This window comes from Rhinatrema bivittatum, chromosome 11 (genome assembly GCF_901001135.1).
Source record: "Rhinatrema bivittatum chromosome 11, aRhiBiv1.1, whole genome shotgun sequence".
Lineage (NCBI taxonomy): Eukaryota > Metazoa > Chordata > Amphibia > Gymnophiona > Rhinatrematidae > Rhinatrema > Rhinatrema bivittatum.
This window is the reverse complement of record NC_042625.1, coordinates 95,270,076-95,289,661: the sequence shown is the minus strand read 5'-3', so window position 1 is coordinate 95,289,661 and position 19,586 is coordinate 95,270,076. Positions and strand designations below refer to the sequence as shown.

The 19,586-nt window shown below is 45.0% G+C and overlaps 1 protein-coding gene across 1 annotated transcript in view; it reads left to right on the top strand.

The window, feature by feature from the left end:
• The first annotated feature begins 7,019 nt into the window (after positions 1–7,019).
• LOC115073419 (angiopoietin-2-like) overlaps positions 7,020–19,586 on the top strand; it is a 63,882-nt gene continuing 51,315 nt past the window's right edge. Inside the window, exon 1 of the mRNA XM_029571828.1 lies at positions 7,020–7,514. Within this exon, the coding sequence (XP_029427688.1) occupies positions 7,212–7,514 (303 nt within the window). The 5' untranslated portion in view covers positions 7,020–7,211. The remainder of the gene's footprint in view (positions 7,515–19,586) is intronic.

Sequence of the window (19,586 nt, the reverse complement as noted above, 5' to 3'; positions counted from 1 at the left end):
TCAGCATGGAAAATTCCACAAAAGTTTGCCAAGGGTTTCTTAAATGGTTGTATTAAGGAGGAAAAGCCTGGTCCTGTTTACTGTCCTTTATTCACAAGTGAAAGAAAACCAACTAAGTACTAAGTAGTTGTGTCTAGATGCAGACTTGTGAGACTATTTAGATTTATTATGCCTTTTGGAAGTAACGAGCTCTTATTTCCCAAGGAAGGCACTTGCATAGTCCAGAAACAGTGGATCTTAACCCAAGTTATGTCAGAAGTGGTCCAGATGTTCTAAGGGTTTTCTCCCATCTTGTGTCTGTGGGAAACATGCTTGGTGCATAGACCCCAGCAGAGGGTACATTTTCAATACGGTGCCTAATGGGCAATGTACACATGCACTTTTCAGCTGTCACAAGGCCAGCTGAGTTTCAAACATAAGATACATTGTGTTTGAAGGCTGGCTCTTTATGTGGATAAAAGTAGATGCGTACACTTGCAGGGTCTCAAATAGCAGGCCACACAGTTTGAACATGTAATGTGCATAGTTTCCAAACATTCTCTGAAAGCGTCCTCCCCTTTCCCTGGAATGTCTCTTCTCCGTACGCACTTTATAAAACTATGCACAATGGTTCTGGCTGCTAAGAATCCACTTGCCTGGATATAGTAGATCCCGGCAGGTTAACTTTACTTTTACATGAGTGAAAGGAATCTAAGACTTTGAAAATGTGCCCCAATTATATATCATGAGAACTTTCATGGCTGAAATAAAGTTGTGTGGTTACCAAATTGCTCCATTTGAATGCTCAGCACTTTAGGTCAATAATCAAAAAACATTCTATAAGGAGAAGCTTTTTATTGCACTAACTGAATGCATTTTTTCCTAGCTTTACTCTATTCCTCGGGTGGATAAAAAGCCAAATGACTCTGTCATGCCTGCAGATCATGTTTGCATCTCAGCTGCTTTTCCTTCTAGTGAACATCTGGTTGAATATCTTTCAGAATCTGCAAATCCAAGCATATTCTTGGATATCGTTGCGGTATGCTACTTATTCATAAACAGCTATTTAAGTCTCTGCTCGGAAACATAACAGCAAAAGCAAGGACCATGACAAGTACAAATCTGCTCTCCCAAAGGTGAGAAGGTACAGAGTTAATCTCCAGGGCATGCTTTTGGCAGCTTAAGTTAGAAAAGTCTAAATCTGCATTTCATTTGTGGCTGTGTTGTGAAATAGCAGAGCTTGCATCAGGAGCAACGAGAAGGTGTATCATTCATTTTTGTGATGCCACCTGCACCATGGCAGGGTTTCATTACCGACAGTAGGGACGAATGATGCGCATCATTTTTCCTGACAGGCTGAGTAGACGACATTTCTGTTCAGCTGCAAGAAAACCTGCAGTTCTAAAGGGCTCTGTTTTCTAATCTGACTGGCTGATTCCAGATTCAGCCATGGATTTGATGAATTTAGGTTTGAATCAGGCTTTGACTGGAGATGCAGGCTGCAATGTATAGGGTGGCTTGACCCAGTGACTGCATGAGCATCAGAAAGCTATTACATAGAAACATAGAAATGACGGCAGAAGAAGACCAAATGGCCCATCCAGTCTGCCCAGCAAGCTTCCCTCATTTTTTCTCTCATACTTATCTGTTTCTCTTAGCTCTTGGTTCTATTTCCCTTACATAGAAACATAGAAACATAGAAATGACGGCAGAAGAAGACCAAACGGCCCATCCAGTCTGCCCAGCAAGCTTCACACATTCTTCCACCCCCACCATTAATGTAGAGAGCGGTGATGGAGCTGCATCCAAGTGAAATATCTAGCTTGATTAGTTAGAGGTAGTAGGGGTAGTAACCGCCGCAATAAGCAAGCTACACCCATGCTTATTTGTTTTTACCCAGATTATGTTATACAGCCCTTGTTGGTTGTTTATCTTCTCCCCTGCCGTTGAAGCCGGGAGCTATGCTGGATATGCGTGAGGTATCAGTTTTTTTCTTCTCCCCTGCCGTTGAAGCAGAGAGCTATGCTGGAAATGCATCGAAAGTGAAGTATCAGGCACATTTGGTTTGGGGTAGTAACCGCCGTAACAAGCCAGCTACTCCCCGCTTTGTGAGTGTGAATCCTTTTTTCTTCTCCCCTGCCGTTGAAGTTATGCTGGATATGCGTGAAGTATCAGTTTTTCTTTTCCCCTGCCGTTGAAGCAGAGAGCTATGCTGGAAATTCGTGATGTATCAGTCTTTCTCCCATGCCGTTGAAGCAGAGAGCCATGCTGGATATGCGTCGAGAGTGAAGTATCAGGTACATTTGGTTTGGGGTAGTAACCGCCGTAACAAGCCAGCTACTCCCCGCTTTGTGAGTACGAACCCTTTTTTCTTCTCCCCTGCTGTTTAAGCAGAGAGCTCTGCTGGATGTGTGAAGTAACAGTTTTTCTTCTCCCCTGCTGTTGAAGCAGAGAACTATGCTGGATATGCATTGAAGTGAAGTATAAGAATGGAGTGATCAAGCTAGTTGAAAGGCATCAGGAATAGAGGAAGGTGGAGGTAGTAATTTGGTTATTTGGTTTGGGGTAGTAACCGCCGTAACAAGCCAGCTACTCCTGTCTTTGTGAGTGCAAATCCTTTTTTCCACATTTCCTCTTGCTGTTGAAGCTTAGAGTGATGTTGGAGTCACAGTAACCATGTGTATGTTTATTGAATAAGGGTATTGTCTCCAGGCAGTAGCCATCATTCTGGCGAGTCACCTACTCTTCATTGGCGGCCTCTTGACTTTATGGATCCACAGTGTTTATCCCACGCCCCTTTGAAGTCCTTCACAGTTCTGGTCTTCACCACTTCCTCCGGAAGTGCATTCCAGGCATCCACCACCCTCTCCGTGAAGAAATACTTCATGACATTGGTATTAGATATTCATCATTTATTTATTTATTTTATTTATTTAAGTTTTTTTATATACCAACATTCAAGACGGTGGTCCCATCATGCTGGTTCACAAGAAACAGGGGTGAAACTTTACCATTTAACAAAAGTGCAGAAAAGCAGTTACATAAAACAAGGGAAAACAATAACTTGGAATGAGAAGGGAAATGAAGATTAGATAGTAAAATATAAGTATAAATAACATTTTGAAAGGTGGCTGTTAACGCTAATACTAGCGGAGCTTGTTGTGTGAAGGGAGATTAGATGGGGTTGGAGTTAGGAAAGGCCTGCGTGAACAGCCACGTTTTGAGTCTTATCTTGAATGTTGAGATGTTGGGTTCCATTCTAAGATCCGGGGGAATGGAGTTCCATAATGTTGGACCGGCTGTGGAGAATGCCCGATCTCTAAGCGTGATGTGTCTGGTAGTCTTGGCTGGAGGTACTTGAAGTGATCCTTTGTAAGCATCTCTTGTCGGTCTTGTGGAATGGTGTAATCGGAGGGGAATATGGAGATCGATTGGGGCTAATTGATGGATGTTTTTGAAAATGGTGAGAATGGCCTTGTAGATTATTCTGAAGTGGATGGGCAGCCAATGGAGGTCCATCAAGATAGGTGTTATGTGTTCTCTTCTCCTGGTGTTGGTGAGTATACGGGCGGAGGCATTTTGTACCATTTGTAAAGGTTTGGTGTGTGATGAAGGGAGACCAAGCATGATGGTGTTGCAATAGTCCAGCTTTGCGAAAATGATTGATTGTAGGATCGTTCTGAAGTCATGTGTGTGGAAGAGAGGTCGTATTCTTTTCAGCACTTGGAGCTTGTAAAAGCAGTCTCTGGTGAGACTGCTTTTACATCATCACTTTTACATCATCACTTTTACATCATCACTTTTACATCATCACTTCTAAAACCAACGCAAGGTCTCCCTCCACTTTTGATCTTGTGTAAACCGATGTGAAGGCCTGTCCGATGTATCGGTATATAAAACTTAATAAACCATAAACCATTACAGAAGGTCCTGTGTGTGATAGGAAGGAGATCAGAGAACAGACCCAATTTAACTCCTTTCCATCAAGCATGGAGATTAAACTGGCACCGTCCCCTAGCTTTGCAAGGAATTTGGTAAAACCTAAAAAGAAATAAATTATGAGCTGGGAAGACCTTTGGAGAATCTGAAAGTGCAGGCTATGAACAGAGAAGAACTAATAAGTGTAAACGAGAAAAGCTTAAGCTGCAAATGAAGAAATGTAATACTCCATGCTGTGGTTTTATGCAGCTCCTGTAGCATTGATTTGTGAGTCTAAGCTCTGCTATACAGCTTTCTAAACCATATAACAATCTCAAAGCTTTCTGTTTTTATTTGTTTAATTTCAGTTTAAACCCCACGCCAGACCTCTGTCCCTTCTGCATGTAAATGTGGTGCCTTTCATACAAACGGGATTCGAATGCAGACAGACCCCGGCTTGGGATGAAGTCTTGCTGCCTCTTTTGGTTTCATTTTGCTCTGCTTCTTCCTCCTGCCTTCAGTTGAAACCAGGGCCGGGATCTGGCACCCTGAGCCTTCCCCCAACACCACCATTTTAATAGACCCTGCCACTGTTTCCAGTCAAGTCAGCGACGGAGCCATGTCTCATGGGCTCTTAGTCAGCGGCGGAGCCATGTCTCATGGGCTCTTAGTCAGCGACGGAGCCATGTCTCATGGGCTCTTAGTCAGCGGCGGAGCCATGTCTCATGGGCTCTAAGTCAGCGGCGGAGCCATGTCTCATGGGCTCTTAGTCAGCGGCGGAGCCATGTCTCATGGGCTCTTAGTCCAGTCGCAAGGTGCCCTCCTTAGAGATGACCATGACTCCCTCTCCCCCAGCCCAGGGGCCGTGAACGCTGACTCTGCAGTATCCTCATCCCAGGCTGATCCCAGGATCCACTGTCACCGAGCAGAGTGAACTTCTACTGCCCCAAAAGTGACATCGACGGGCACATGGGATGGTTTGTTGAATCTCACGCCGAGTCAGTGGCAAATCAAGGTTTGAACCCAAAAGATCAGGAACTCTCCTGGGTCGCGCCTCACTGCTGCACCCCTTTCATAGCCCTGCCAGACAGCAGCACCTGAAGCTGTTTCTAGTTACCCTCGTGCAGGCAGCATGACGCTCCTAGCCTGATAAAACAGTCCTGCCGGTACAATATCACCAAAGATGTCCTTTAGGAAAAATGAGGGCCAAACTGCCAGGAGCCTGCAGGTGCTGAGGCTGAGCATCTGGAAGGGAAGCCATTGTGCTGGTGAACTCTTCTCTACAAACCTCTGCCTGAGCATCACATGGAAAAGCTCGGCTTTTGGGTCTGCCCTTGCAAAGCCTTGGGCTAGAGATGCACTGCTTCAAATTTGAGCAAGCAAATAAAGGTCACCAAACACACTTCTTTGTACAAGCACATCCCTATGTCTGGCCTACACATTTCTAGTGCCGTTCCATGAAATCTGTGACCATCTCCATGAAGAATCAATCTGTACCCTCTCCCTAGTATCCAGCTGTGCCTGCTGTTACAGATACATTGATCCAGCTGTGCCTGGTGTTACATATAAATAGCTTCCTCCCCCTTTGATCCAGTTGTGGCTGCTGCGTTTGGCAGCCCCGAGTGCAGCTGCTGTGTCACCGGGCAGCCTTTGAAGATAGATGGGGACCTGGTTTTCTAAGGCTTTTCTTCCATTCTGTGTCAATGGGGAAGAAAAGCAGAGGAAGCCTGACCCATAGATATGGAATCAGTCTTGTCTGCTCTTTATTGCTTTTACAGGAAACCTCCCAGTAACTTTGCTCTGGTCCGGCACGTTCAGGTTTTCTGACTGCGTGTGTTCCTCAGAGCACGGGTGTCCGGGCTGAACTCTTATCTCCTGCCTTGTCTGGCAGGCGCCCTCTGACCCCGCTGCTCTTCCTTGCCTGTATCTGGTTTCCCCCCATTAAGATGGCCACTAGTGCTGCCTAATTTGTAGTCGATTCAGGTAGAATGGGCAGGCTGGTCAGACAGTTCCGGATGGGATGGCTCTTAATGGGGAAGCCCAGGTTTGGAAGAAAGGTTAAAGTGCCACATCTTCTATTATTCTGCTGCCAGGGTCTTTTCAAGGACCACACAAAACGTCCCTTGCTGTGTGTGGACACCAAAGAACTGCAGAAGGAGAGTAAAAGTGAATGAATCCGCAGCCCTGTGAACTGCTCCGGGCAGCTGCCTGCTTGTGTGCACAGAGCTTGCACGGAGTGGTGGATATTAGAATAGCCCCGCAGCTGCTCTCGGGGACAGGGAGCTGCTCCTTATCTCAGGGGGAAACCCGTCCAGCGAGTGGCGGGGACCCCAGCTCGGGCGTTTCGCATCCTCCCTATGAGCAGCCCGAGCTTCTTCCGCTGGATCCACTTTAATACTCTTGTTCATCCTCCATTCCTGCAGCCCGAGCCGACATAAGTACATGATACTTTTGTTTTTCATTTGATTGTAATGAATTTGAAAGTTTGCTGTGCTGACTCAGTCCTTCTTATCCCCCTAAAAGTCAGAGTCTTCCTGGCTGCTGCCCACAGATAAAATCCATCCCCAGCCCCTCTTGCCTGGGAGCTTATAAAATGATCCCAGTTACTAAATAGGTTTATGCTATAACAAATAGCTGAATGTGGTTTACTGCTAAATTGTTTAAAATGGTATTTATTAAAGAGGAAACAATATTTCTAATTGGCCTAATTTGAATTTTGTTTTGGTCATCAAAGAAACAGGGAAGAGACGAATATTCCCGGTGCATGAACTGTGCACCTTCACTTTTAGCAGAGAAAAGCCCAGCAGCGGCTTCCTGAGTCCCCCTGCCGGTGAGAAAGCCTCTGAACTGCGCACATTTACCCCGGGCGCTGAATTTACCGCGCCGGAGCGCAAGCCACACTCTGGAGATAAGCTTCACGACCCCCCCATGGTGTCGGACCCTGGAGGGGCTGGAAGCCATTCTCGTACTCTAATTATCTCCTCAGATGGAGCTCGGCTCAACTGTTTGGTAGACAAAGACAGGACTGGGAATCCTTCCAGCAAACTTGCTCATGGAAGGGGCGGGACGGGGAAGGGGGGAGCGCCGGCCTTTGCCAGGAGGAGCAGCTTCCAAAAAAAAACAACCAGACCTTCTGTAGCTGTCGGGACAACGTGGGCCAGAGGTATAGGAAGCAATAAAGTGCTTTCTAATTGAGAGGCAGGCACGAGGAAGCAGACGTCCTGGCCAGGCTGCCCCAGGGACTTGTGAGCACTGCGTGTGCGCTCGCAGCGAAGGCGATAGGCGCCCATTTGCAGCCCTTGCCGCGGATCGCTATGCCAACCCTGCCCGAGTTAGTGGCGCTCGGATGCTGCATGATGAGCCTTGCCAGCTCGGGGCTGGGCTCCCATCTCAAGGGCATGGACCAACCCGAGAGACATCACCACCAGGTCCAGCACGGACCCTGCAGCTACACCTTCCTGCTGCCCGAAATCCAAAACTGCCCGCCCTCTGCAGACTTCCAGGTGACCAACTCTCTGCAGAGGGACGTCCCCCCGCCGGTGGAAGCCGCATGGCCCAGCAAGAAGCTCCAGCAGCTGGAGAACATCATGGACAACAACACCCAGTGGCTGCAAAAGGTAAGAGCTGAGCGCAGCCGGCACGGCGGGGGCAGGGGCAGGAGAAAAGGGCAATGTCCAGACGGAGAAGGAGGGAGGGAGAAGCGCGCGCGCGCGCACCCACAGCGCGACTTTTCAGCTCCAGGAGCGCAGGTTTGCTTTTAAAAGGCTGCTGGCGTCTGTCCCGCTCCGTGGCAGGACAGAAGCCGCGCCGAGAAAAGGCATCGCAGGCAAAGGCATTTAAACCACTCACAGGTGAACTCTTCCAAAAGTATTCAGGGAGGCTGACAGGCGCTTTAAGGAATGTCAAGATGCATCCCAGTGACCCCAACAGGGGGTAAATCTTCAGGAGTGCGAAGGGAGCAATTCGACTTTCGGACAGCAGGTACCCGTTTAACTTTAGGGTTAGGGTTAGGACTGAGGTTCCCCACCTGAAATGCGCTGCTCCCTCCCCCTGGCACCGCACAGCTCTCATGCACGGTAGGAATTTGCACGCACAATTGTAGGCGGCTAAATGTCCAGCACATTCAGCCCTTGTAGAGGCACAGCGCCTTACTTTCCACTCGGGCATTTGAGAAGGTTAGGGGAGACGGGAATTGTGCTGTGCTAGGAGTCCTTTTCGGGGCTGGGCACCAAGCTGCACCACTGATTTCCAAGGCTGGAAGGAGCGGGCGCCCTGCAGGTGCCCATTCCTTGCAACCATCACATCCCGTGCCAACCGGTTCACACCCTCAGTAGGCAGGGCCTGGCACAGGAAAATAAACGAATTTTCAGCGAAACAATAATGCTATCCACTTCCACTAAAGAAAAAAAAAGCTGCGGCCAAGATGGCATAGAAGATAAAAAGAAATCTGACATAGATGAGGCCAAACAGCCATCAGAAGAAGCTAAAACCCAGTGGCAGGCAGGGTGGCAACGTCTTCTCGTGCGGTCTTTTCTCTCGAATGCTTTTCAAAGGCAAGGCTTGTGCCCATTATCGCCAGCAAATGCTTAATTGCAACAGGAGTTGGCCTGATAGATTTTTGCATTGCTGAAATAAAGTAAATCCGGAGCTCGGCACGAGGAGAGAAGATGGCAGTCACCCTAGACGCGCTTCGGGCAAAGTGCGCGGGGGAATTGAAAACCTCGGGCTTTCGGCCCCAGGGCGGTTTTCCGGAGTCAGAGTGATTTGTCTTTTGCTGTAATGACCCCACCGACGCTACATATAAATAGAAAGGTTTTCTCATGCACAGTAGGGAGAGGGACCCTGATGGTGCAGGCTTGCAGTGAATCCAGTGAGGGACCAATTACAGGGGAAATGCTCCCCCCCCCCCTCCCGAGGCCTGGATTCCCCAATAGGTACACAAGGCCTGTGCCTAGGAGGGGGCACAAATCTGGGGGCGCAGCAGGCCCGCCTAAGATCTGCTGCCTCCCAACTGTGCTGAATGTCTCTCAGCCTTCTGCTTCCTGCTGCAGCCTCCCCCCCCCCTCCCCTGCAAAGAACGTGAGGGGAGGGGTAAGGCTGGAGGAGACAGAGCACAGACAAACTGCTCTGTTCCCTACTCCCTCCCATGCCCTCCTGCTCTCTACAGGGAACAGGAAGAGAAGGTGAGGCCAGTGTAGACTGCAGGGAGCAAAGAAAGGCCAGGCTGCTCCCTAACCCCGCCCCCTCCTCTGAGGGGAGGAGCCAAGCCTGAAGCAGGGAGAGCCTGCGCCTTATACCTCCTGCTCTAGTGTTCCTTGGGTGGGGGAGGGGGCAGGAGCATCAGCACCATCAGTGCCTGGGGGGGGGGGTCAACATCCCTAAATCGGTCACTGCCCCTCCCCTCCCCATGACTGACTCTATTAGTTCACTGCTCCCGCATCTCATGGTGATCAGCAGGAAGAATGTGCCTTCAGTTGAAATGAAATGGGAAATTTTAATGAAGGTTCCTGTTTTGTTTCAATTCATTTTAAAACCAAAATTTAAAAAAAAAATTTTTTTTCATTTTTTTTTCATTGTATTTTTAAATTTTACTGCCATAGACAGAGCCTCCCCCTCCAATCCCTTCACTGCCCATTTGTTTCCTTTCCGGCTCCTGCTCTGCCAGGAAACAGAGAGTAGGATTAAATGGACAATTTTCACAATGCAAAAGGTAAACAGTGGAGTGCCTCAGGGATCTGTACTTGGACCGGTGCTTTTTAATATATTTATGAATGATCTGGAAAGGGGCAGGATGAGCAAGGTGATCAGATTTGCAGATGACACAAAATTATTCAGAGTAGTTAAATCACAAGCAGATTGTGATAAATTGCAGGAGGACCTTGTGAGACTGGAAGATTGGGCATCCAAATGGCAGATGAAATTTAATGTGGACAAGTGCAACGTGTTGCATATAGGGAAAAATAACCCTTGCTGTAGTTACACGATGTTAGGTTCTATATTAGGAGCTACCACCCAGGAAAAAGATCTAGGCATCATAATGGATAATACTTTAATATCATTAACTCAGTGTGCTGTGGCGATCAAAAAAACACATAGAATGTTAGGAATTATTAGGAAGATAATGGAAAATAAAATGGAGGATGTCATAATGCCTCTGTATCGCTCCATGGTGAGACCGCACCTTGAATACTGTGTACAATTCTGGTCACCGCACTTAAAAAGGATATAATTGCACTGGAGAAAGTGCAGAGAAGGGCGACCGAAATGATAAGGAGCATGGAACGGTTGCCCTATGAGGAAAGGCTGAAGAAGTTAGGGCTGTTCAGTTTGGAGAAGAGACGGCTGAGGGGGGATATGATAGAGGTCTACAAAATCATGAAATGACTTGAACAAGTTAATGTAAATCGGTTATTTATTCTCTCAGATAATAGAAGGACCAGGGAGCACTCCATGAAGTTAGCAAGTAGCTCATTTAAAACACATCAAAGAAAATTATTTTTCACTCAGCGCATAGTTAAACTCTGGAATTCATTACCAGAGGATGTGGTTACAGAGTTAGTAGTGTAACTGGGTTTAAAAAAGGTTTAGCTAAGTTCCTAGAGGAAAAATCCATAAACTGCTATTAATTAATAAGCAATAGTAGCTCATGATTTATTTAATGTTTGGGTACTTGCCAGGTACTTGTGACTTGGATTGGCCATAGTTGGAAACAGGATGCTGGGCTTGATGGATCCTTGGTCTGACCCGTATGGCATCTTTTATGTTCTTATGTTCATTGTTTAATTTTGTCTATTTCTTTTTTTTTTTTTTCATTTTAAATAAATGAAAAGAAAAAAACCCAACAACAAATGAAGTGAAAAACAAAGCATAAACAATGTCTGTGTGCACTCCTACAGAAGAGCATGACCTCGCTTTGTCAGGATGCTCTTTGATATAAAGTATGATTTTGTCTTCTACCACAGGAGGATGGAAGGTTTCCTGTATCTTTAAGTCATCTGTCTTATCAATTAAACTATGCTACACTTCAGGAAATGTTTTCCATCAGTAATTGCACTGTACTAGGATTAATCTAAAGAGACACATTGATTGTACTGTGTATCTGAGAGCAATCAATCAGATCCTGACAATGCTTTAGCCTGCTCTGAATATTATAAATACAAACAGATCGGGCTGACAAGCTTGGACTGTTTCTCCTTCCGTGGGCCTGGCGCCAGGTGCACTTTAGAGTGACGACTTTGAAGTCGATAGTCCAAGGGTTTGTCTGGCTAACCTTAAGAATTTTTAATATTTCTCACCTCTTGTCAGTTAAATTGCCCACACAAATTAAAAAAGAAAGAGGAGATGCTGTGAGTATTCGAACCAAGGGTAGTGCACATCAGGTCATGCTTAACAAGAGAGAGCTGCACAGTTTGCAAGAAGCAAAAATTTAGAAGGTGGTTGTGTAATTTGGACTCATTATTAACAAAAGTCATTTAAAATTTCAGTTTCACAGGAATTTATCAACTTGTACTTTGACTTGAAAAAAATGCGGGAATTGGTAAAGGACAGAATGCAATAAAGAATGAATGACCCAAAGCAGAGTAAATCGCTTGCAGCATTGTATTTTAGGAGGCAGCAAACAGTCGTAGCCCCTTCCTATTTCCCCTCAGTGCATGGCAGGGAGGGCAGCACAGGACAGGACAGGGCCACCTCAGCTGTACTGAGCAGATAGCTCCACACGGACCATGTTCAGCTCTGGTCAATATTATCATTACTGAAGAGGATCGTCAATTCTGAAAAGAGTTTACCTGGGTAATGAAGTGCTGCAGCCACAGGACAGTGCGGATAAAGCAGGAGAGCTGGCACGAAAACTTCCAAAAGATAGCAACACATTATCTCGTATGTCAGCTTCCACAATCCCTCTTCTCAAACAACACGGCTTCGTGAGTCTTGCTTTTTTACAATTTTCTTATTTAATTGCTCTGTCCAAGTTAAATAAATGGAACTGAGCTGATATATTGTATCACCGGCTGGGATTTAATGACTTATTTTGAGAGTTTTTTGTTCCAGAGCTGGAAAGAGAAAACATGTTAGTGAAGTCTGTGGCAAGGTCGCGTGGGAGAGGAGGCCACGGCCCCAGTCCTGTATAGCAGAGAGCTTATTACATGAGCACACAGGACTCTACCCCATGGGGTTATTGCTAATGCCCCACTCTCAGGCAGCATTCGGGGAATGAGAGGAGATAGGGGCAAGCCTGGATCAGACAGAGCACAGAACCACTCTCCTTCCAAATCCAGCCCCTCCCCTCCTGACTATGTACACTCTACTGAATGACAGGAGGGGAGGGGCAGAGCCTGGAGAAGACCCTGCAGAGCAAATCCAGCCCCTCCCCTCCTGTCATTCAGAGACAGGAAGGGAGGGGGATAGCCTGGAGAAGACCCTGCAGAGCAAAAAGCCACTCTACTTCCAAATCCAGCCCCTCCCCTCCTGTCATTCAGAGACAGGAAGGGAGGGGGATAGCAGAGAAGACCCTGCAGAGCAAAAAGCCACTCTCCTTCCTAATCCATCCCCTCCCCTCCTGTCATTCAGAGACAGGAAGGGAGGGGGATAGCCTGGAGAAGACCCTGCAGAGCAAAAAGCCACTCTCCTTCCTAATCCAGCCTCTCCTAGTTTCCCCTCCCTTCATTTCTTCAGGGAAGAGGGAGGGGGGGGGGGGGGGAGGGTTGAGGCTGGAGTGCACAACAGAGCAGAGACAATGCTATTTATGTCTGCATATTTCTGTTTCAAATTTGTGATTACTTATTCTGTATTTGATGAGGGTTTGTATTTTGCGTGTGTGACCAAGGTGATGCATTCTGCTAGTGCATAGTTTTCTGAGTAAGGATCTATAGTGTCTGACATGTTCTGTTTTCCTAACAGGGGTTTATTGGTGTTCTAAGGCTCAGTGAAATGTTTGCAGTGTTTCTGTTTCATATAGGGTTCTTGCTGTTTGAGTGCTGGGAGTTAGTGCTGTTTTGGTGTGATTGGTTTCTGTATAAATTATAAGTGATTTTTTTCAGATTTTTGAGTTACTGCACAAATATCTGGTAATGGAGGGAGTTGGTATCACTGTAACTGGAGTGCCAACAGAATTTGTATATATTTTTTTCTATGGTGTTTATTAAGGGGAAATATCCAAATTCAGGCTAACCAGATAATTCAGAGATTGCCTTCAATGCAGTATGGATTTTGTTTAATTTATAGCCCTTGAGACTAGTCTAGGATGTATGGAAAAATGAATGAATTTCTCATTAAAACAAATTCATAGACAAATAGCTATGACAACAGTATGGCCAAGGAGCCTGAGGTCAGCTGGGGAAATGATTGAAAATGCCATGTATCCTGCCTTATTTTGCTTCGCTGAAAATTTGCCATTAAAAACCTTGGAGTCTGGGAAGCCACTGATGAGTTCTCTAAAGATTAATCTGCCTTCTCGATGCCTCCGCTACATTAAGCCATTGAACATAATTTTTGCTTCTTGAGAGATTCTGCAAAGGAGCTGATTTCCTTGCCAAGAAAACTGCTTATCAAGAGCCTCTTGCTTGTAAAAAAACATTCTGCTGGTGTCTGTACTTATGCTGCAGATCCCAGAGTTGATATTTTACAGAGAGTAATACACGCTCTAGTAGAAGTGGCTTTAACACATGGGACTTATTTATTATTTATTTTATTTATTTAAGATATTTTTATACTGGCATTCTGTGTTCAGTCATACTGGATTACAATAAAACAGCTATATAAATATAAACAAAATAAAACATACATAAATACATTAATAAATGAAATCATCCTTAAAATACAATCTATAAAATAGCATTAAAAAATCAATACTTAACTTTCATTACATATTATTTAATTATATATTGTGTGCTCTTCTCCCTGTTCCTAGCTGCATGCAGAATGCCTTTCCTACATGCCGGATGTCATATTCTGCAATATTTTGTCTGACTCAAAGGAATTCCCTGTAAGAACTTTACAAGAGATTCCCTTTTCTTGGGAACAATGGTCTTCCACCTTATAGAGATTTAGATGAAGGACATTTTCCTCTTCTGCAATATATCCAACCTGTGGGAAAGGCATTCATCATTGCAAAATTGAACTATAAATGGAATAACAACAAAAATTACTGATAATGCAGATAAAGATTTTCATTCTTATTAGGAATGGCAAAGGGCAGATTGCTTGGCCGAAAGTCGATGTTTCTCAAGCTAAAGTGAAGCTAGCTTAGCCATGAAGTGAAGAGCTGGCTTTGCTGATTTATACAGCGTTATGCTTTCATTGGTTTCTTTGGATGAAGAAACATCTCTGCGTGCAGAAGGCCTGCAGGAGATGAGCAGCCGTACTCTCTGTTAGTGCTCTGCTCTGCTCTGCTCTCCGTGCATTGTCTCTCAGTGAGACCTAACTTCGGCTTGGACTGGCAATTTTCATTCAGTTTCATTTTAATTCTTTGCTTTGTTTCAAATAAAGATGGGCATTGCCTTTTTTCAACCATTAGATTACGGAAGGATATATAAATATTCAGTGTAGAGCAGGATATTGGTGGAGGGATACCAACTAGTTTGCAAATGTTCAGAGGTCCAGGCAAGTAAACAGATGTTCTCCAGCTGTTAATTGCCTTTGATTAGTAATCATATTCATTCACCTACATGGACTTGACCTCAATCCTGCACAAGCACAGCTCCACCAAAGATATGACATATTATATCTGACTTTAAATTTTATGCTGTTTTGCCTTCTAGGCAGAATGTAAGAACTTGATCACAAGGAAACATCATTTAACAAAATAAAGCTTATATTTGTAGAATAATAAGATACAGACATTTTTTTTATATTCTTTCTATTTTTCCTTGATCATGGAAATCTCTAACTCAGAGGTAGGTGACTCTGGTCCTCCAGTGCTGCAAACAAGTTTGATTTTTGGAGTATCCATAGTTAATATGCATGTAATATATTTGCACACAATGAAGGCAGTACAGATAGATACCCCAAAATCAGATCTGTTTGTGACATAAGATGACCGAAGTTGTCTACAGCTAGAATCCTGCTAGTCTAAGGGGCTCCATTTTCTGGCAAAGGAAGCAGGATAAACTTATTTGGGATATATCTGGTGACCTGAAACCTAGCTGGTTAAGATTATCCTCTCCAGCTGTCCTAAAGATACTGGCTACATTGTCCAGATAAAGCTGAAAATTGGTGTTATCCAGCTACTGCAGCCGGATAACAGTGCTCTGCCTGACAAAGCCCCAGACTGCCCCGACACAGTCAGGGGTGCTCAGACTGCAGTTTTAAATCCCGGAGCTTGTCCAGCGGAACTGCTTTAAATATTAACCTCTAAGTTTTTATATGCTTTAGAATAATTTAGCTGGAATAAAACTACATTGGGTTCATTCAGATTCTGATATGATATTTTAATGGATGGAAGTCTGATTTCTTTTATGAAAAACCATCTACCCCAAACACTGAGAACAAAGCGGAAAGTGTAGCATTATCCCGAGAATCCTGACCGTTTCATACCTCTCAAATCACCAATGCTTGAGAGCCAGACCCTAGGCTGTGAGCAATTCTTCAAGACGAATGGGGATTAGAAGTGCAGGGAGACGGAAGGACCGCCAGCGACCCAAAAGTAAAATGGACAGGAAGTTCTGCAATGCAGACTGTATAACTTGCTGTCTTATAAACTCCCTTTCTTTCACTTTCTGGCCTGATCCCCCTTTTATACTGTGCAGTTTGTTGTCACTGCAGAAGCAAAGCTGGTTTTGAAGATATTTCTGGGATAACTATTCTTTAAATGCTTTTTCTTTTCTACTGACACTTAAATCAGTTCTTTTGTGATTGAGATAATGGATCTCACAATGTTTAATTTACAATTCAATAAATACATAATTGAAATAAATAAAATGTGCAAGTGAAGGCTTCCGTTACATGGCTGAATACCACTGTCTCTTGTTTATGTTGTCTAGTGATTTGTTAATAACATTTTCAAGTGTCTAACGATGTTCCAGAGCTTGTGTTTATCTAACTCCATTGCCAGTTACCACAAAAGTATTCTTGCATTTTTTGCACAAAGCCTTCTTCTTAGGTACTGGCCGGCCTTTTTCACTCATGGTTTTTTTTCTCCAGGATCTAGGCCTTGTTAGAAGCACATTCCAGTGTCCTGTCAAGAGGATATCTGTGAGTTCCCCAATAGATTGTGGTTGTGATGCTCCATTAGATTCACTGTGTGTGACAGCAATGTGCAGCTCATTCCGATGGGCGGCAGCGCCACGGTCAGCAGCAGCAGGATCACAATGTGTTTTATAATTCACTCACTTAAGAAATACTGTAGTTACCTCTGGGGTGAATTGCATGGCAGGATGTCATTGGCACTGGGACTGCACAAAACCTTTTACAGAGGATGGAGACAGAGAGATGGAACAACGGTATTATTATTATTATTATTACGCAATTTCTAGAGAGCTAAGAATGATTTGCCCAGGGTCACAACAAGAATCAGTGGCAATGGGGGGATTTGAACTCACAGCACAGGCTCTGTCCTTGTTCATTCTTCATTGCTTTAGATACTAGACCTTAAGCCCTAAATTATCGTGCTGCCAAGCATGATGTTTGCCTTAACAATGCAGCATATCCCATTGTGCAGAAGACACCTCATCTCCAGTGGATTTCATACGACATGTTTTAGGCTGTGGTCATTTAGCAGACTGCACACACTGCCTTTTATTTAGATAGCCAAGCCAAAGCAAGTCAGTTAACTGTCTAGGATCTAAAATTGTGTGCCCGGCCCTGCTGGCAGACAGTTCGTAATTCCTTGGGGAGGTGGCTGAGACTGCTGTAACCCAATGTCACAATCAGATGCACGGGTGCTGTGATGAAAACTCTCTCACAGGTGGTCACAGATAATGTCTCTCCTCTCAGATCTCCCAGCACAGTTACTATTTCAGGCTCCAAAGCAGGAATTTCCTCCCCGTCGCTTGGACACAATTTATTCATGTTGGGCCAAACGTTCATTCATTCATTCATTCATTCATTTATTTATTTATTTACGTATTGGGCTCTCTCTCTTGGCTACCTATTCAGTGTCTTGTGGCAATGAAATTCCCATGAACCTTTTCTGATGGTATTTTCAGGGCTGCCAAAGGTGAGCTGCTGTTTCTGCGGGATTTAGAGAGATTCATATTGGTGGGAAAAGAGCCGTGTTGGAAGATTTCTCAGCAAGTTCCAAGTTGCACTGTGGAAGACTCTTCTGCTTGGATAATAAGCCATGAGAGGAAGCAGGTAGAGAAGAGCCTTTTCCTCCTGGTGACCCTGGAGAACCTCAACCCTTTCATGAAATGAATGAAAGGGATCCATCATGCTGGCTACTCAACAGTCCAGCCAACAAGGGAGAATGCCAGAGTATTGTGAGGTGATTCTCTGCACTTGCACGTGGGGGCTTCCTAGGTTTCTGTCTGACCTGACAAGGCACTCTGGGAATGCGTTTTCACATAATGACTACGAGTACTCTACAGAAATGCTACATTACATTTACGTTTACAGCCTGATCTTCTCCAACACAACTCAGAATGGTTTACAGTATAACTGAGCATACAATTAAGAAACAACAATTCAAAAAGAAGGTCTTTTTCTAGGCCATTTCTATGAATGGGCACAGGGGTGGTTTGAGGTTTTTTCTTGTAACCTGATTTTGTGCTCACTTTTACATGCACAAAAAACAGGTTCCTGGGGATAAGTGGGAGGGCATTGGGATTTATCTGCATATTTTTCAAAGTATGAGTATAAATTAGCTGGCACAAGCGAGGCTGTCAGCCTCCACTTTTGCGTGTTATTTCGGAGCATTTCCAGTGAACTTATGTGCATAAGTTTGTTCTGAAGACTGGCAGAACTTCTGCATTTTGGCAAGGTTGTTATAAAATTACCCTTGAAAAGATTACAATTCAGTAAACAATACAATAATATCACTAAGACGATCTTTATTCAAATCCTCCTCTCTCACAGATGGGCAGGAACAAGAATCGCATGACCCCACCCACCAAATAACAAATCCCAAATTCTAGGTAGTGCCAAAATATATCCCCACCTCCCCCCCATGGTGCTCATAAACCTAAACCCGTTGTTAATGTCAACATTTGCTACCAGATTCTAATGCTCTAACAGCATTATCTCCTTCAGGGAGCAGGATAATGACGATTTTCAGGATGGGATGGGCAGATTTCCTTCTCCGCTCACGCATAAATAGGTTTGTGATCAGCTGTGTTCCCTTAGTGCGGCAGCTCACTTTCTTTCCTGATGCTGCAATGTTAGAATAAGCTGATTGGCTAGCACTTCTGAAAGAGAAGATCCCAAGTCTACTGACTGCAAATGAGCAATATAATCACCACTTAGCATACAGGGGAACTTTTGTGTTGTGCTCACCTGGAGGTTACTAATCATTAATGGGGGAGGGGAAGAGGGATGAATGTGCATCACCCCTCACCCCTCCCATCCTTTTCTCCCCTCCAGGAATGACCCTGGCATGTCCCCCACCCCACCCTCCTATAAGGGAGAGATTCCTGATTACCCTTAGCTAAATCCCAGGTGCTGGAATCACAGCTGCAGGCTGGGTTTGGTCTGTGCCAGCCCCTCCCCTCCCCACACGCTGTCTGCAGTGCCTGCTCCAGACTCACCTCTCTTCTCCGGTTCCCTGCAGGCTTCCTGAGGAAGGGGAGGAGCAGAAAACAATTGCTTTGGCCTCTTGAAGGGGAGGGGCTGGAGCAGTATACAGAGGGTCTTGAACCTTAAATTCATGCAGTTTCCAGTGAAATCTGGATAATTCCCAGGTATGCACATTAGAAGCTCAAAGGTCTAATTGTTAGTGATTAATGGACTTTGTAGAATGCAGAATTTTATAATAATTTTGTGATGTCAACTAAGGAAAGGGATTCAGCTGGAAGGTAAAGAAAGTCTTCACTAGACAGAGGCCGATTCAATATTGGCTCGCATTAAACAGGTGCTCATGATTGAGCACCCGCTCCCTTAATGTGCACCGATCCATCTCTCCCGGGTGCCCAATATAATATTTAAATCCGGTGCTGAGGGAAAAAGAAAGCGCTAGGGGAAATTGCGCACCCCTAGTGCCTCCTCGGTAGTGGACACCCAGGAGGGGTGGATGTCAGCCATTTAGGAAAATGGACGCTTCATTTTAGAGTGTTCGTTTTCCTAAGCCGCGCACAGCCACAGATTAGGAAAATGGATGCTCATTAATTGAGCGTCCCTCTTCCTAACCTGACTGCAGGCACCTTTTTTCGGGGGGGGGGCATTTCTAATTTTTTAGTTCCTCTGACTTAATATTGCCACGATATTAAGTCAGAGGAAGTACAGAAAAGCAGTATTTTCTGCTTTTCTGTACACTTTTTGGGCTCCTCCAAAATTAACGCCTGCTCCGGGCAGGCGTTAATTTTGGTGAGTAAAAATGTGCTCATCGGATGCATATTTATTTTTTACATCGGGGGGAATAGATAATAGCCTCATCAACATGCATCTACACGTGATGAGCGTGATTACCTACGCACGCGGTTGGACGCACATATTGGATGCACTAACCCCCGTTTTGCATCGGAGTTATGGATGCTCATCCAAAACGCATCCAATTGTGCATTGAGCCATGCGCTGTGGCCGCACATGGTATTGCATTGGCC